Here is a 15,209-nt window from a genome sequence, read left to right as displayed (position 1 = left end):
AGTCCACCAAGACAAAAAAAAATCAAAAGTAAGTTTAGCAGAGTAAAACTATGAGTCCTGTGGAAATCACTACATGTGGTTGAATCATATCAAACAGGATGGGGAAATCATGAAAATATTTTTGCATTTTAAAGATTTTGCTGTTGTGTGCTGGCCTTGAACACATGATCCTCTTTCTTAAGTCTCCCAAATGCTTGAATTACACACATGTATTCCCACACTCGAGATATCCTTTTCCTTTTTTAAAAAGATATTCTGTTAATATAGTATTTTCTTTTATTTCTTACTTTGTTCGCCAACAAAGAATTACAGCGTTCTCGTGTTTTATGTTTTATTTGTCAGACAAGATCTTGGTAAAAGCTGTAAAGCTCAGGTGCATGAGAGGAAGTACAGGCTATAGGAAGATCAACGTTTAACAGGACATGGTGGTGAAAAGAGAATTAAAATACGAGGACTTTTCCTTGCTTTGTCAGAGTTGAAGTTTCAAGCTGGGTCCTTCTTTGCTCTAAGGGTTGTTCTGGGCGTCATAGGGGTTTTTCTCACTAGGGGTCAGTAAGCACATGCACCCTCTTACCCCAGTAGTTATTTTAATTAAAAAATAGCTTTAGTCATTCATGAATATCTTTGGAGTGATTGGAGGCTAACATCACACCCCCGTTGAAATCCAGCATTCATAAATATTAAGTCCTAGAGGTATGGCTATTTATGACTGTACATCTTGAGTTGAATCTTGATCATTCAGTTGGGCTTGACAAGATAGAGGGAAGAGAATAGGTAGAAAAGCGAACTCTGGAAGGCCTGGTATCCATGAAAACAGGCTACATCTATGAGATTGCATCTAGTCTTTAGAACTTGAGACCTTTATAGCACAACTGTGGTTTGCAATGCAAAGGAGACCTTCCAAAGAACTGAGCAAGGCAGAAGATGTAGTATGATCGTAGCAAAGGAGAAAGAGTCAAAAGAAAAATAATTAGAAACGGATTCATTCTTTAACTAATTTGAAAACTAATGTTTTCTGAGTTCTGACTTGGGCCAGAATTTCACGGGGGAACAAGAGAAAAGAAATCTTGCCCCAGAGTATTTACCCAATCTCTATTGGTTAGCTGAAGAATAATGTAAATTAGAAGAGATGAACATTTTAGGTAGATTGCTAACTGTGAGGATGCAAGTCCAATCTGTCTACTGCAATACCCTTAACCAACTGGGAATCCTATCTATTGCAGAGAAATCCCAGCACAGTTTCCAAGCTGTTTATTTTCAGCCAAATAAACATGTGAAGCAGCATGAAACGGGCATTATAAGACATTTTAAGTACTCCTTATTTTCACACAACCGTTTTTATATCTGATGTTTCTTTCTATTCTGAGTCCACATGTGTAGAGATGTGGGTGCTTAATATTTGGCATGCTTGTAATCATAGGGTGATCAGATTTGTTAACTTAATGTCACATCATAAACATTTTACATGCTGTTATATAATATACATAATCATTTTTAATGACTACATAACATCTCAAACTATCGATGGACCATTATTTCCTTAATAAAATCTCACAGTTGGACTTGGTGTTTTGTGTATACATTTCCCCAGATTAGATATAACCCTCTATTACAGTGAACAAATATTGTGCATTTTTTGAATATTGTTTGTTTGGGTTTTCTGTTGAATTAATCCCTCAGGGGAAATTTTCAGAGGTGGGGATTAGTTAACTAGGGGGTATTAAGATTTTTATGGCTTATTCAGTGTGTTGCCTCATTTAGCTTTATTCCAGCTACTCATAACATGGATATAAATGTTCACATGGGGAACTACCTTCAATCCTTTTTGGAAAGAGGAAAGGGAGTAAATGGTAAAGCACATTTGTAAATGTTATCCAGCCATCCATCAGACCTGTTCCGCATTCAGCCAAAAGGATTGATGTAGAAGATCACTTGGGAGAGTTGTTTCCAGGCATTTGGGAAGACAAAGGCCAACAAAGATGCGCAAGAGTCAGGGGATTCCTCTGTGATGTTCCTCCCCTAGCAAAAGGAAAGGAATGAACTTCTCCCCTTTTTCTGGTTACAGATGACCTCTTCTCTGCATGATCCTATCTCAGGGTTCTGTCTAATAATGACAGATTCGGAGGAATTGCAGATGGTTCAGAGATCTATAAACATCATTCTTTCCCACTGTTCATGAACACACAATAAGGATAAGGAAGCTGCTGGGTCCCCCTCGGGATGATGCAGTGGCAGGGATGAGGCTTGTGTTCCCTGATTTCAGAGTGAGAGATGGGAAGATATAAAATGTAAAGGATGCTGACTATGTTTCACCTTTCTGAAAGAGACCACCCCAGGTTTGGAACTGTACAGATTTAGGTTAGATCTAAGCTTCACAATAGGGTGCCTATTCAAAAATCAGTGTTTGCTATGCAAATGACAACCACAGGGCAGGCAGATGCTTGCCTTCAAGTACCAAGCTTTCCCTAAACACTTGATAGTTCGGCATCATCTAGAATGTTAGTTAGAAAACTTCCTAGGCATTGGGGTTTGCCTTTTTTGCTCTGATTTCAATGTCTCATCCTTTCTTAACTCTCTGCATTTCCTCTTGTTGAGAAGGAAGGATTACTTATAATCAGTTTTATTTCTCAGTGTTTCTTTCATAGCTAGGTAGAATGTGTATTGCTTATACTTTTTTTGAAACAGGCAATGTTTTTCATATCTCTGCATTCTTCTCTGAAGGAAGAATGAGCTTCACTTACCACTAATAGAAGGCAACCTAAAAAATAAATGCCAGCCAACAAAACCCTGCCCTTTCATTTTAGCTAGAGAGTAGAATCATAGACAACGACAGCTCTATTGGGAAGTAAAACAGATATGTTAAAATCAGCACTATTTTCAGATGTTCAGGATTCAGAGAAAGGAATAATGATGCCAATGAGTAAGATATTTAATAGCTCCACCTCCCTGGAGGACCCACAAGCCCCCTTGAGTAATCTCACATATATTGCTGGTAAGAGTTACAGATGATGGGAAACACGGTGGTCAGAAAGTTACAAAACATTGAAGCTGCAAATATGATTATTATAGGTGAGTTCTGTGTATATTCGACAATATCAAATGAGACTGTGCTTGGTTCTTGGAGTGACATTTGTGGATATGCTACATAACATCTTCATTTTCTACAGCATGGACTAGAAAATTATTTTTGTAGCATTTTAATGCCTTTTGTTAGATGGCTTGAAATGACCAAATTGAGCCACCTGGGAATTACTGGAGAATATGAAATTTATTTTAGGTGAATGTGGCCATTCCTTGTCAGGATCCTAAAAATGACCCCTTAAATACATTCCATGTCTCAGCAATTGAATTGGCTGGTTTTGTTTTTGTTTTTCTGACCAAATGGCTCAGGTAATTGGATGTTAATTGATACTGATTTCTTTCTGTTTGTCTCTCTGTCTGTCTGTCTCTTTTTTGGTCAGTCATGAGGGCTGAACTCTGGGCCTGGGCACTGTCCCTCAGCTCTTCAGCTCAAGGAGAGCACTCTACCACTTGAGCCACAGCACCACTTCTGGCTTTTTTCTGCTTCTGTGGTGCTGAGGAATCGAACCCAGGGCCTCGTACATGCGAGGCAAGCGCCCTACCACTGAGCCACCTTCCCAGCCCCTGATTTTTCTCTCTTTGAGGAACTATTTACTTGGCCTCATAAAACTTTTCTTTCTCTTGCATTAGCTTCTTGAGGCATTGTGTGTCAATCTTTTCTTCATTCTTGCCAGCCCGTAGATTTTGAAACCAAAAGAGCATATAGCTTGAAGGTAGAGGCTGCCAACGTGCACATCGACCCGAAGTTCATCAGCAATGGGCCTTTCAAAGACACCGTGACAGTCAAGATTGCAGTAGAAGATGCTGATGAGCCCCCCATGTTCTTGGCCCCGAGTTATATCCACGAAGTCCAAGAAAATGCAGCTGCTGGCACCGTGGTTGGGAGAGTTCATGCCAAAGATGCTGATGCTGCCAACAGCCCAATAAGGTACATGGGGATATATAATTTCAAACAACAACAACAACAACAACAACAAAATAAACAAACTTGAATGAGTGGGTTTGGAGGCAAAACCATGTGGAAAACACATTTTCCTCAGGTCAAAATCATTGGACCTGATAAAATGAGGTCCAATGAAATGGAAGCTGGATTAAGATTGAGAATATTGGAGCTGCATTTCATCTCTGTTACTAAAATTTTTGGTTAGGATTGTTCAAGCTGTCGTTTCTCTAAGGAGCAGATTTCTCAATTTATATTGGACAAAAGAACCATTAGCTGGCCTAGGAACTAGGGCAAAGCATAAATAATGAAAATGGCCTTTGATGCATTTCACAATGGTTTTTACATGTAGTGAGAGAAATCCACTTCCTTCTTGTGCATGCAGATATTCAACCATCTCAGTACTATTTATTGAAATCTGTTCTTCTCATCTGAATGGTCTTGAATGTTGACCACTGCTATGTGGTTTTATTTTGGACTCTCAATTTTACTTCACTCATCTGCCTGCCTGTCCATATTAAACTATCACCTAGTTTTGATTACTATGGCTTTTTTTTTTTTTTTTGTCGGTCGTGAGGCTTGAACTCTGGGCCTGGGCACTGTCCTTCAGCTCTTCAGCTCAAGGGGAGCGCTCTACCACTTGAGCTACAGCGCCACTTCCGGTTTTCTGGTGGTTTATTGGAGATAGGAGTCTCACGGTCTCTCCTGCCCGGGCTGGCTTTGAACCGCGATCCTCAGATCTCAGCCTCCTGAGTAGCTAGGATTACAGGTGTGAGCCACCAGCGCCCAGCTACTATGGCTTTATATTAATTTTGAAGTCAGGAACTGTGATTCCTCCAACTTTATTCTCAACACCTTTTTTTAAAAATACAATTTTATAGAAAAAAATTGGGTGCTGGTAGCTCACGCCTATAATCCTAGCTATTCAGGAGACTGAGATCTGAGAATTGTGGTTTGAAGCCAACCCAGGCAGGAAATTCTGTGACTCTTATCTCTGCTAAACTACCAAAAGACAGGAGAGCACTAGCTTTGAGCAAAAGGAGCTCAAAGACAGATGTTGGGCCCTAAATTCAAGGCCCACGATTGGCATGAAAAAGAAAGAAAAGATAAAGAAGATGGTCACATGATTCATTTACCTATAGCTGCCAGGTCTAATGCTACTAGGGTAGAGCTGGGTAGTATAGGCAGAGGTTTTATGTACTGCAGAGTCTCAAATACTTACCAGCCCTTAATAGAAAAGATGGGCTGACTTCTGTTCTAGTTCATCACTGCATTTTTCCACTGAACATAATTTATACTAGAAGATTTCTAATGCTCATTTATTGAAACACCTGTCTTAGAAAATCAAGCTCACAAGTATGAGTGATTGTAGAAGAAAGTGATGGCATCTTATTCAGGTATCTATTCAGGAAACCTTCAGCAATCATATATTAGGGGTTTCTAGTATATTTTGGGAAGGAAATACCTATAAAATCCCAAAACAAACATTTTTCCAGAGATAGAATTAAGACCAGTAGCAAGGAGGAAAATATGGTTGATACAAATCAATAAGGTATTTTATATTCCAGACAGCTATAACATAGGGCAGTTGAACATTTTTCTTACAAAGAAATAATGACTGTTTAAGATGATAGATATGCTAATAGCCTAGATTTGATCATTGCACAAAGAAACACTTATGGAAACATCCTTGTACCAATACAATTGGTAGGTAACAATAGAAGGTTTTAAATTCACTACAGAGCCACTATGATCAGGAAAACATTAAAAAGAAAGTTGAATATGAAAATAATACTATAAACAACTGAGTTTGCCCATTTATATTAAAGTAAATGATGGTAGGATAGAAGGAATCTCTGTGTTAGATTTTTGAACAATATTTATTTCTGGAGAAAGATAATTACAATATTTGGGGGACCTTCGTCATATCCTGTTTAGAGTTTAATATAGTTATTTAAGTTACTCATCAGAGATGGCCTTTTAGGCTGTGACTGCTTTAGGAGTAAGTAGAGGAAAGACTGAGTTCAAATGGATGAAATTACTTCCATAAACTCACATGACCAGTTTTGGAAACTGGATTTTAGCCCAAATCTACTGTAGGTCTAATCCGGTCATTTAATTCCTTAACTCATTGGCAACTAATGGAAATATTTCTCCAAAAAGATTGGGACTATTATATTATTTCCATGTAGGAAGAAACCTTATATAATAAACCAGAGACCCTCATTGTACCTTTGAACTATGTACGGATGTTTCCGGTATGGGTTTTAAATGGATTAACTGTAATTTAGAGAGCTGATGTGCATCAGGACCTTTATAGAGGGACAATGACGTAAAAACTCATGGAAAAGCTATTCATTTCCTCTGCAATTCATTATCTACTAGGATCCATGACTGCAATTGGTTATTTGGGTCATGTTTTCAGTGGTAGCTATTCTGTGCCTGTAGGAGATTTGCAATTCTATAATTATCTATGGATGCTCAGTATTGAACTGGAACCAACTGCCCACCCCACCCACTTTGGTTCATGTTCTTAGAATTGCCAGATCGATTATGAAAGGGCATTTGAGTTTTTAATTCACAGACCTCTTATTCTCAGAGGCTGCTCTGCCTCTTGAAGGTATTTAGTAAAGTTGGACAAGTAGGTAAGGCCTTGCACTATCACCACAGGTCTCAGCTGCTTGGATATGTCGTATGTATCCTGGATTCTATAGCACCGATGCATTTTTGTTTAGCACTTTATTTACTTCTTGAAATAATTCTCTTTGTTTCCGTGACAGTCAATTGTATATGCCCCAGAAAACCCCATTTCTGGTACTCTCTTTAGACTTTGATCACTGTTCAGGTGCTGGGGCTTTCCTAAGACTCAGCTTTTCAACTTTGACCTCTCTGTGAATGTCCACTGCATTGTAGGAATGTACTTTGTGTACTGAGGTGACTGAGATGAAGTGCCATATTCTCTGCCTGAGTCTGATCTTCTCCTGGTTCTAATTCTGTGTTTCTGATCTTGAGTGCTATGCATTTTTCACCCAGTTGCTTCTCTCTTCATGTGCTCATTATTGTACCCCTGCTTACCATGGGGTCAAGTCTTTACTGTCTTAGGAATTTCAGCATGTCCCCCTCTGCTAAATTAACCTTCTTTTCATGTCTTCAACTCAGACACTCAAGCCAGAAGATGTCTAAGATTTTCCCAACCTTTCTTAGGCATCCAAATATCTGCTGAGTCCTACTGACACTTTTCTTTTTGAAATCATTACTTTCCAGTCCTCTTATCACCCTGGTATCAAACTATCCTATCCTCTTTATGTTTTAAGGACTATATAAGATCCTTAAATTTTCTCTGGTCTTTCCTCCAAGTTCACTTTCTCAGAACATCTTGTCTATGCTTACTTATTAGTGACTCAGATAATAAATTATTTCCCTCCTTGGCAGCCTTCCATGAATTCTCATTGGCTATAGGATGGAGGATACTCTCCAACATCTGAGAGCTTCTAGCAATGCACACACACACACCACACACACACACACACACACACACACACACAAACACACAGATATTATGGGTTGGGTCCCTTCATGTGTGTGAGGCATGAGGGTAATATCTTAAACATTATTATTTTATTTCATTCTCACAAATAATGCAGAAGTTAAGGACTATTGCCATTCTAATTTATAAACTAAGCATGCCGAGGTTCAAAGACCTTAAATCACCTTTCCAATAATAATAATAATAATAATAATAATAATAATAATAATAATAATAATAATAATAATAAAATAATAATAATGAGTTAGTAGAACATAAGTTTGTACCTAGCACTTTCCAAATTTGAAAGCCACAAGCTTAGACTACAGAACGTCTTGACTTATTAGTACTTTTGGTTCATATTACTCTCATTCCCAACTAAATACTAAACTCCATCCTGGCCATTTTTAGGTTGAACAGTAGGCAAGGGGACACACTATTCCATTCCCACAGGGGACATCACAGACACCCCATGGTTTGTGTGTGTACTGTGAAGTATTGCTCACTGGACACTGAGCAGTCTCTCTTGGCTCTACTAATGGAGTCTTTACACTAGACATAGGCTGTTGGTAAATTCCAGCATTTGTAAATTTGGGAAAATATAACCTGTGATATTTATTGTCCTTGATATCTATAATATTCTTTAATATTTCTGATGATCCACGAACACCTTCAAATGCATACATTCTGAAAAAATTTGGGAAATACAGCGAAGATTTCTAAGAATTAAGAAACTGCCCTGTTATGAAACAAAGCATCTGAATGAATGATCTACCTTTGCTTTTTTTCCTCTTTGAAGTTGGCATAGTTGAGTGGTTATAACCTATTTAATGGGCTTCAATAAGCCCATTATAGCCTTTTTTGGTTAAAAAAAGGAAGAGAATGCTACAAAAGTTACTGGCCAACACAGTTTTGAATTTTTCACCATAGGCTTCAGAACCAAGCAACCTAAGAATATCTATGACTAAAGAAACTGAAGCAATTCATCCAAAATATAGATAACATGTTTTAATTAAATAAGGAGAAAATGGATATTTTTTAAAGAGTTATAAATAATCTTTGATGATGAGTTTGGATAAACTTGAAAGTGTTTAATATTTAATGTGCCACAAAACGGTGAAGGTTTTCTGCATTTGTGAGTTTCTGAGTAGTTTGGGAGCAAAGCAAGCTTACTTCCCAAATGCAATTTCATAAATATTCAGATGGTGGGTGATTGTAGTAAATATGGAGAAATATGCAACATGTGATTATGCTTCTCAATCAAATATGCTAAAGAGTTGCTTCATTCATTGTGCTGAATACAGAATTCCAATGTGACAATATGATTTCTATAAAAGATTCATGTTCAAAGTTCAAGAAGTAAATTTGATTAAAAAAGGAAGACCTAATTCAAGTGATTCATTGAAAAAAGGTGCTTTAAATATTACATGGAGAAAATATTCAGATATTAAGCTGCTCTGAATATCTTGGTCTAATTGCTTCATTTGCATTCTGCTTAGGTATTCCATTGATCGTCATACTGACCTCGACAGGTTTTTCACTATTAATCCAGAGGATGGTTTTATTAAAACTACAAAGCCTCTAGATAGAGAAGAAACGCCCTGGCTAAACATCTCAGTCTTTGCAGCAGAAATCCGTAAGTATTCTCATAAGGGTTTTGGTTTCTATTTTACCGAATAGTAATCCCTTTAGACTCTCTTTATCGTCTAGAAAATGAAAGAGCTGAGATAGACATTTTAGTCTTATAGATACTTTTCATTCTTTGAAATTTATATTCAGTGACCTATCTAAGAAGAAAGAGAGGCAAGTGCAAATGTTTGTATTTTCTTTCGCAGAATGAAACACATACTTGGCAAGATCCCAGTTAATCCTCAGCAGTTTTTAAATTCATGATCCTCTGGTTAAACTCCAAACAGCATCCTTAGAAGCAAGACTTGTGGGATCTGTTTATCTACAGACCAGTAGTTCTTGAACTTGTCCATGAGTCATGAACTCCAAATATCTCATAGTTGGCTTGGCATTACAAACATTTCTAGGTCCCATTTTGAGGGCTCAAGAATGAAGCCCAAGAATTCCTCAGATGGCTTTGATGCTGATCTTGGGGACCCTACTTTGAGAACCACTGCAGTAGAATCTCGCTGGGGATTAGGCTCTGCTTGAACCCTTTAAAATCAAAGCTGTGCATCAAGGCCAGCAGAATTGACAATGTCTAATACTGACATTTATTCTTGAAATCCTTCTTTTAGACTGAGCAGTACAGATTTTCCATGGGTTTTATGCCAATAGTGCCTGTATCAGTCACTTTTTTTTCTTTTCATTGCTGTAACAAGTATTTGAAAGAACTACTTAACAGGAGGGAAGACTTATTTCACCTTGGGTTTCAGCCTATGGTAGCTTGCTTGCATCCTTGCTATGTGCCGGTGGTATGGCAGAGCATCATGGCATCCAAAGCAAGCAACGAAAACAAAGCTGCAGACTTCCTGGCAGATAGCAAGCAGAAAGAGAAGGTGAAGCAGAGAACAAGATACATCTTTCAGAACCTGTTCCTGATGATCTCCTTCCTTCAAGGAGACTCCATTTCTTACTTTTCACAATTCCCAAGAAAGCTCTCTTATTATGTGTCTTTCAAGGAAATAGCCCATCCAATAGGTCAGAATCCTCAATACTCAGTCGCTTCCCAAAGCGCATCAAATATACAAGCCTAATGGGTAGCATTTGGTACCATGCCTTTCCAACTGAGTGAGTGAAGTATTTCCTTCCATTCCCAAGGGCAAGCTTAGGTCAACCTGTGTGTTCCTATGCGGTGGCATGGGTTCACTATCTGCATTTTCTCCTTCCAGACAACAGACACCAGGAAGCCAAGGTTCCAGTGGCCATCAGAGTCCTTGATGTCAATGATAATGCTCCCAAGTTTGCTGCCCCTTATGAAGGCTTCATCTGTGAGAGTGACCAGACCAAACCACTTTCCAACCAGGTAATGGTGCTTTCTCCTTTCCTGGCTCTACAAGCAGTCCATTTAGAAACAGAGTTTGCTTGGGAAAGTATCATTTGGAGATAATTCCCACTATGCAAGGAGAACCCCTACTCTTGTTTCGTTCAGAAGCTAGATTCCATAATTAAAACCAGGTATATTTTTTGGTAACCAGCCAGGAATTTTTGAATAAATGATTGTGGCAATGACGTCATCATGATATACTTATGGACCACCTTTCTCTTTCAGCCAATTGTTACAATTAGTGCCGATGATAAGGATGACACAGCCAATGGACCAAGATTTATCTTCAGTCTGCCCCCTGAAATCATTCACAATCCAAATTTCACAGTCAGAGATAACCGAGGTGAGTACTAAGGCTCTTATTCATTCGGAGAAGTAGATACGGAAGACAGATGACTTGCATATTGCACAGAACAGATATTTCTCCACTAATCTTTATAATGCCTTCCCATTGAAGAATAAACAGGAAATAAGAATGCCACCTCTCTGGGCTCATTTGATACATAGGAATAAGCGAGTCTAATTTTATTTCCCTGTAATTTATTTATTTATTTTTGTATGGCTTTGATATTCATGAAGCAATGGGGGAAAAAAGTGGAACAGCTTACAGGGTCAATATGCAAAAAACTCTATTTATCTCTCTCTCCTTTTTTAAGAGCTTGATAAATCCTTGAGGGGAAAGCATGGCTTTATGAATATTGATATCAAGTAAAGCAGTAAGAGAGATTAGCTGAACTTTGTAAGGGAATATAATCTTTTGAGCACAGGCCTTTCTTTCCCAGTATAGTTGTAATGCAGTATGATTGGATGCAGAGATTCAGACCTAAAGGTGGTTGCAGATTTAATGGCTGAAGGACATGAAAAGACTCGTGTGACATCCATTGTAAATGTGGAAAAATTTAATGTGATTTCCACTTCTTACTTTATTATGAAGAAGGCTCTAGACTTGCAGATTATTGGAAGTGGATTGCGTGTGTGTGTGTGTGTGTGTGTGTGTGTGTGTGTGTGTGTGTGTGTGTGCATGTGTGTGTGCATGTGCCTGTGTATGTGTAAGCCTGGAGTGATGTAGTCCCCCAGCAATGTTGGTGGCAGAGCCAGAGCCAGGGACAAAGAATCAGCCTTTTGACTGTCAGCCACAGTTTGGCTCTAAGTACTTTTCCTTGATAGAAGACTGTGAAAATACAGACCAATGAGAAATGCTGAACTTGAAAACGGAAAGTTCAGAGTACAGATGGTTTTCATTAGTTCCATGCTAGCCCTGTCCAGGATTGTAGGTTTACTGTACTGTCTTTCCAGTGACTAAGAATAGGCTCATAGGATCAAAAGCAGTATAAAGATTTCTACTTTCTCCATCATAGCTAGGACTGTCATCAATACCATATCTCCAGTAGCTATGCTCCAAGCATCCACACCGTCATCCTTCCCCATTATGTTCACTTAATTTCCTTAACAACATAAGTAAACATTAGTATTGTTGCTGTTTCCATTTTATGGAGGAGGAAGAGGAGGCACAGAACCATTGATTAACCTGCCCCAAATCCCTCTGCAGGAGAGCCAGACATTGAGAGGCTCAGTGTTACAGCCTTAACTTCACTGTGGCTGCCCATGAAATTGGAGCAGGGCTCCCCATGATGTTTGCTTTTGATGAGAATGTGTTTTTGACACACTTCATTATTTCCTGAACTGGCTAGAACGTGTAATGCATTGTCTTACAAATCAAGCATCCATCAAATGAGACTTCCAGCTAAAATGCCTTATGTATTTGACAAAGATTTTTGTCTCCTAGAGCCTTGCTTTCTACAAGGAACTTGTTCAAAAGAGCCAGGATATGAAGAAAGTTATGAGTAGGAATATGCATGTTAAAGGAGCTCTATAAATTATTTTGTAAATGATCCCTATCCTTTAGAATGGAAATGTTATCCAGCCTTCTTTAATTTTGTATTTTAGCTAGCATTTTTCTTTTACCCCTTGGCATGGGTTAATGTGAATAGGTCATCCCCTTCAAGAGGAAACTCTGTAAATGACGAAGGTGAATGGTAGCTCTTACCCAACAGTATGCATACCTCTGCTGTCACACCTATGTAATACAAGAATTTCTTGTGATCTTAGAACTCCCAATACTCTGGCACGTGGGTGAGCAGTTGGGGACTGTGCCATGCTGAGTTGAACAAGGCAGCACACACAGAGACTTCATAAGGTTTTCTAAGATACATTCGCATCTGTATTTCAGTTCATCAGGACCCCTGCCTCCCCTCTGAGCACCTTCCATCTTCACATCTTAATTTCTGTTTCACACTATGCTTTCTCTCTGCCGTGTGGCTCAAGCCTAGGCTCATATCTGTTCTCTGATGATAAACATTCCAGAGGAATATATGTCACTATGTGCCTGGCTTTTTCAATAATGAGAGGATTTGCTCTGTTGTCTGAAATATCTGGGCATCTCAAATGCCACTACTCTTTTCATCATCTCTTTTTGCAAATATTTGTATGCAAACTTTTATCTATCTCTTGATGTAATTTCTGAATTATATCTGAAGTCCCTTTTCTGTCTTTGTTCCTAGCAAGATCACTGATTATCCTGAGATAACCTCCCACACCAGACACTTGTGGATTTATTAACTGATCCACCTTCCTTTCTGTGTATAGTCATGTGTAGTCATCATTAACCTCCAGAAACATGATGCTAAGACATGTTGTTCTGTAGGTGTTATAAGTATTTTGTCTTGTCACAATAGTTTGCGGGTGCTACCTCTATTTTCATGATTATACTTCCATAGATGAACCAATCCACCACATAATTTATCTCCTTTACTCTCTCCTATAAGAGACTGTTCAGTTACATTTTTTTTCTTTGCAGAGAATTGCTAGTGCTTGGCAAGAAATCACTAACTACAAACAGTTGCAAAAAACACCCAATTCTCATGTTTAGAACTATCACAGAACTTTAAAGCAAATACAGTTCCATAATTATAATCTAATAGAGTTTTTTAATACTAGTTTCTAAAAGTAATTACATATTGAAGTAATCCAAAAGGAGTAATCACATTCTGCATCCTATTAATAGCCTACTGGGTTACCAAATTTCTCGGCTGAGACAGTTTTCCATAGAAAACATGAGTTAATGGTTTCTATCATGCTGAGTAAAAGCATCAAGTGACTTTCTTCACGAGTGCTTACTCCCATAATTCCATGTAAATAATCACTATTGTGCTTGCCTAAACTCGGTCCAAGCATTCGACGTCTTTAGAAATATAAGAGGGATAGCCATCTTCATACACATTAGCCTTTTATTTACTTGTATTTTTCCCATTCTACAGCTACAACTTCAAAGATAACTCAGCAGGCAGTAAAAGAGTAGGCCAGCAGATAGCTCTTCAACATTGAAGCCTATCTCGGGCTATTTGTTAATACCAAGAATGGTGCTTTTTGGTCCACTCAGGTTTTGAGATGCATTCGCTTTGAAATATTAGAATGTGACATATCTGCAGATACAATAAACGTATAAAGGATACAAAAAGCACTCTCATCTATTCACTGTTTACTGGTTTATAAAATCTTTCAGAGCTCTTGTTTAACCTGGTTCTTTAAACCGCTGTTAAGGTAGGCATGCTGTATATTTGTATTCCAATTTTAAATGAGGTAGGAACATGAGACATTAGAAAAGAAGCAGTGACTTTTCCAAGGTCACATTACCTCTAAGTAAGTGTTTGGAGGGTCCTGCCCTGTTCATATAACATGTTATAAACAAAAGATAAATTACATATCCCTCCTAGTGAATACTTTTCAGTCTTTATTGATAGGAAAATTCTACAATCCAACTCATCAGTCTGGTAATCATGGGAAAAGTCTTGTCTTTCCAAACAGAATAGGATAAACGACTTCAATTTCGAGCTTAATCACAGCCATAATAATCACAGTAAAATATATTTGCAACTAACTTTATAATTTTCTTCTATTGCATTATTAATACACATTCTTAGTGGGAAAATTACAAAACACAAATATGCAGAAATAAGATTTTTAAATGATTAAAATAACGATAATGTATTACCAAGAAATAATCACTGCAATTTGTATACCTTCTAAACATTTTTTCCATATACTATCTTTCAAGAGATGTGAATGTAAAATGCATGCCCTTTTGTTCTGACTTAATATATGATATACTTTTTCCTGCATGCATTTATTGGTGAAGTTCTTTCCAACTTACACTCTTCCTAACTTACACTCTATGCCATTGGCTGACCTTGTTTGGAAGTGCTTCAGTTTCATCCACTTTTGCCAGATACCCAATTAGTCCTTTAGGACAGATTCCTAGAGTGGAAACATTAGATAAAAAGCCTATGATACATAATGGACACACTGTCTATTGGAAATTGTACACCAATTTATAATATCATTATCAAGTAAGTTTTATTCATTTTCTAATATACAAACCTATGTCAAATGATATCTGATAAGTGTGAAATATAGTGGTATATTAGAATTCCAGTTCCTTTAGTCATTAGTAAAAGCTAATTGTCAGTGAAGATTGCTCATTTCTCATTTTACTTTCTTGAAATGGCTATTTGTATTATTTATTTATTTATTTATTTATTTATTTATTTATTTAGTCGACCATGGGGCTTGAATTCAGGGACTGGGCAGTGTCCCCAGGCTTTTTCACT

The 15,209-nt window shown here is 37.8% G+C and overlaps 1 protein-coding gene across 4 annotated transcripts in view; it reads left to right on the top strand.

The window, feature by feature from the left end:
* The window catches only part of Cdh11 (cadherin 11), a 145,316-nt gene that overhangs the window by 113,284 nt on the left and 16,823 nt on the right, over window positions 1-15,209 (top strand). For all 4 annotated transcript variants that reach the window (XM_069992450.1, XM_069992449.1, XM_069992451.1 and 1 more), the window contains exons 8-11: window positions 3,756-4,009; window positions 9,047-9,183; window positions 10,388-10,521; window positions 10,768-10,885. In XM_069992450.1, coding sequence (XP_069848551.1) covers window positions 3,756-4,009; window positions 9,047-9,183; window positions 10,388-10,521; window positions 10,768-10,885 — 643 coding nt within the window. The remainder of the gene's footprint in view (window positions 1-3,755; window positions 4,010-9,046; window positions 9,184-10,387; window positions 10,522-10,767; window positions 10,886-15,209) is intronic.

This window comes from Dipodomys merriami, unplaced genomic scaffold, assembly GCF_024711535.1.
Source record: "Dipodomys merriami isolate MVZ:Mamm:240054 unplaced genomic scaffold, mDipMer1.0.p SCAF_41, whole genome shotgun sequence".
NCBI classification, from domain to species: domain Eukaryota; kingdom Metazoa; phylum Chordata; class Mammalia; order Rodentia; family Heteromyidae; genus Dipodomys; species Dipodomys merriami.
Note: the sequence above shows the minus strand (reverse complement) of the source record. Positions and strands in the feature narration are given on the sequence as shown.